The sequence below is a fragment of the Hermetia illucens genome, chromosome 3, assembly GCF_905115235.1.
Source record: "Hermetia illucens chromosome 3, iHerIll2.2.curated.20191125, whole genome shotgun sequence".
NCBI lineage: Eukaryota > Metazoa > Arthropoda > Insecta > Diptera > Stratiomyidae > Hermetia > Hermetia illucens.
This window is the reverse complement of record NC_051851.1, coordinates 19,106,479-19,109,209: the sequence shown is the minus strand read 5'-3', so window position 1 is coordinate 19,109,209 and position 2,731 is coordinate 19,106,479. Positions and strand designations below refer to the sequence as shown.

At 39.5% G+C, this 2,731-nt stretch overlaps 1 protein-coding gene across 5 annotated transcripts; it reads right to left on the bottom strand.

The window, feature by feature from the left end:
• Nucleotides 1–515: 515 nt before the first annotated feature.
• On the bottom strand, nt 516–2,224 carry LOC119651586 (two pore potassium channel protein sup-9). Of its 5 annotated transcripts, none has more exons than XM_038055227.1 (5): nt 2,129–2,224; nt 1,674–1,980; nt 1,377–1,594; nt 916–1,316; nt 516–856 (listed from the first exon to the last, which is right to left on the bottom strand). In XM_038055227.1, exons 2-5 carry the CDS (start codon nt 1,849–1,851, stop codon nt 589–591), a joined length of 1,065 nt encoding a protein of 354 aa, XP_037911155.1. In that variant the 5' UTR covers nt 1,852–1,980; nt 2,129–2,224; the 3' UTR covers nt 516–588. The 5 variants fall into 5 exon arrangements, with proteins under 5 accessions (XP_037911155.1, XP_037911157.1, XP_037911154.1 ...); XM_038055229.1 differs by having other exon boundaries at nt 1,674–2,001; nt 2,129–2,223; XM_038055226.1 differs by having other exon boundaries at nt 2,039–2,218.
• Between the last annotated feature and the right edge of the window lie 507 nt (nt 2,225–2,731).

The following is a 2,731-nucleotide window of genomic DNA, read 5'->3' as shown; positions in this document are numbered from 1 at the left end:
GGTGTGGGTATTTATTCTTGCAAATACCGATATTTCGGGAACCACTTGTTCCCTTCATCAGTGCAAACAAGTTTGCAAACAAGTTTGCACTGATGAAGGGAACAAGTGGTTCCCGAAATATCGGTATTTGCAAGAATAAATACCCACACCAACGAAAAAGAAACAACAAGTTTTATTATTTCAATTGATCTTGGTGTTGAGATAACTGCATTTCCATTTCGCTTAGGCCCAGAATGTCCAGAATGGAATTCTCGCTCGAGTTGGAAAAGGCAAGCATTCTAAGGAGACCCGTCACCGTTGTCCAGGAGCGTGCGCACATTCCAAAAATCAATCATAGCCTGTTTTCGATAGCCAAAGGTTGTGAGGTCAATCCCTATCTGAAACATTTTTGATGTTTCGGTAGCAATTCCCAAAATTGACATGTTGGTAGCCTACTGCCTTTTACAACAAGCAGGGAAGATTTTGGTGTATTCTTAAGCCCCAACTCACAGGGCAGGAAAAAATGTTAGCATAACTAATTTTCAGCGACTGTATAATATATTCATTAATAGATATTTAAAAACTTTTTAAAGAATAACAACAACCATATTAAACTGATGCCCTTTTCAAACTTAAGGTACTCGTTATGATATCATTTGGATGATAGTCTGGATCCATGAAGGTTTCATGATTCGCACATCGTGTTCCACCCAAACAAGTGCATGAACACACCGAAGTCTGCTCCTCAAACTCTTGGCAGTTCGGGTTCCCCATTAATTTTCCATTCACATAAAATGACTCCCCATTGAAAGTCATCGATTGATTCGTGACTTTATTCTGAGCTTCGACTTCTTCACGTCGTGTATCTTCAGCGTTCCTGTAAGAAAAAGGACTTCATTAGCTTCCGCTCCTGCGATGAACCTGAAACAGTATTACATGGTCATGAAGCGCAAAACAAGCAAATTAATACTAGCAGCAACTACAGCTAGCCCGAAAAGTATAAAAACTAAACTGAGCGCTACATATCCTGGCTTATTAATCAATGCATGATCGTTTTGGAGAGCAACATAATCACCGAAGCCAATCGTCGTGAGGGTGACAAAGCAATAATAGAAACTATCAAAATAGCTCCATCCTTCGTAGCGGGAGAACACAGCGGCACCAGTTGTTATGATAATCGAGGATAGCATACCAGTGGCCAACATTAGATTCATTTCGGTCGCCTCTGTTTGGTTACAATGCATGTAACGTTTGGCACGTCTTATGACCACCGACGCAAACTTATTCAAACGTTCACCGATACTCTGGAACATAACCAGACCTAGGGGAATCCCCACCTGCAGATGAGTAGCCAATGTACGATGTTAAGGAAAATTTCAACAAACTCAGATACTCACCATCGCGTATGCCATACAGAAGGCTTTCCCGCCAATCGTTACTGGGGTAGAATGTCCGTACCCTATCATGGCCAGCACCACTGTCGCAAAGTAGAAAGCACCAGCGAACTTCCATTGCGGTCCAGCCTTGTAGGGCTTATTTTCGATTATGACAATTTCCATCATTTTATAATCTTCATCGGAAATATTGTATTTTTTGACGAAACTGCTTCTGATTGCTGGAATTGGAATTCGTTTAATATCCTTCAGGGGTGTGGGTAAGGTAGGTAGTAAAGTACGACAAAGGACACTTGATACCTTGCAAAAAATCCCATCTTTTCGATTCTGTCTCGGATTCCAGCGAATCAAAAACGGCAGCACCAATCAACAGATAAGTGAATGTGCATACAACCAAGGACAAAGTGCGAACGTTTTGCCTCTTCATCGTGCATGAAACTATCAATCCAAAAAAGGATTCACTCCGCTCAATGAGCATCGAGATTTGATTTTTTCAGAATACGATTCGAGGCGTTCCCAATTGCTTGATGACTACATTAGATGATATCCATTTTTCCATGGGTCACGAATATCCTTAGCTCTCCCGTAGCTGAATCTTGAATCCTGTCTTTGAATGTAGAGAAAAGATCTGTGAAGTTTAAGGATTATCATATGAGGAAACTTACAAGTGAATTTATGATGTTAGTAATGAGTTATTGACCAATTCGAGATTAAAGAATGGAAATTTATGGTTAAAGTTTGGAATCACTTCACACCTTAATTTATTGCACGAGAAAATCTTTGGACTTTTTGCTGATATCCTTCTCGGATACTGCTCAACTTATAAAAAATGGATGTTGACAAGTTCTGTGCCAATTATTGATTTTTGCAAGGATGCTGCGCGGAAAATCTGTTTCAAATCGCAACAGGTTGCAGTGGGTGGGTATAATGGTCATGGTTCTAAGAAATGTAAGGGAAAGTGGTTTGTTTATGGTCAGTAACCTCAAAGAGTGTCTAAGGATATATTCCGTGAGAATTTTTCTTAGCCCTTAAGCTGCTCTGAGTGGTAGCTGATGAAAAATATTAAAGACATGAAAACATGTTATCCAGAATTCCGCTATGTTGTATATACCATGTTGTTAATCCACTACTTCCTGGGCAAAGGAAGAGGGTTTGAGGCAACATATCTAAATTTATCATTTTTAAAATTTTACAGGCATAGCTTAATAAGAACACATAAGGTTGATAGGCCAACCAATCACCACCATAAAAAGCAGTTGTTCGAAAAACTAATATAGAGTCTCGGATTAGATTAATTCAACTGCACCGACTTTGCAAACGGAATCCGGATAATTGTATTGAACGTAAAAATCCTATTA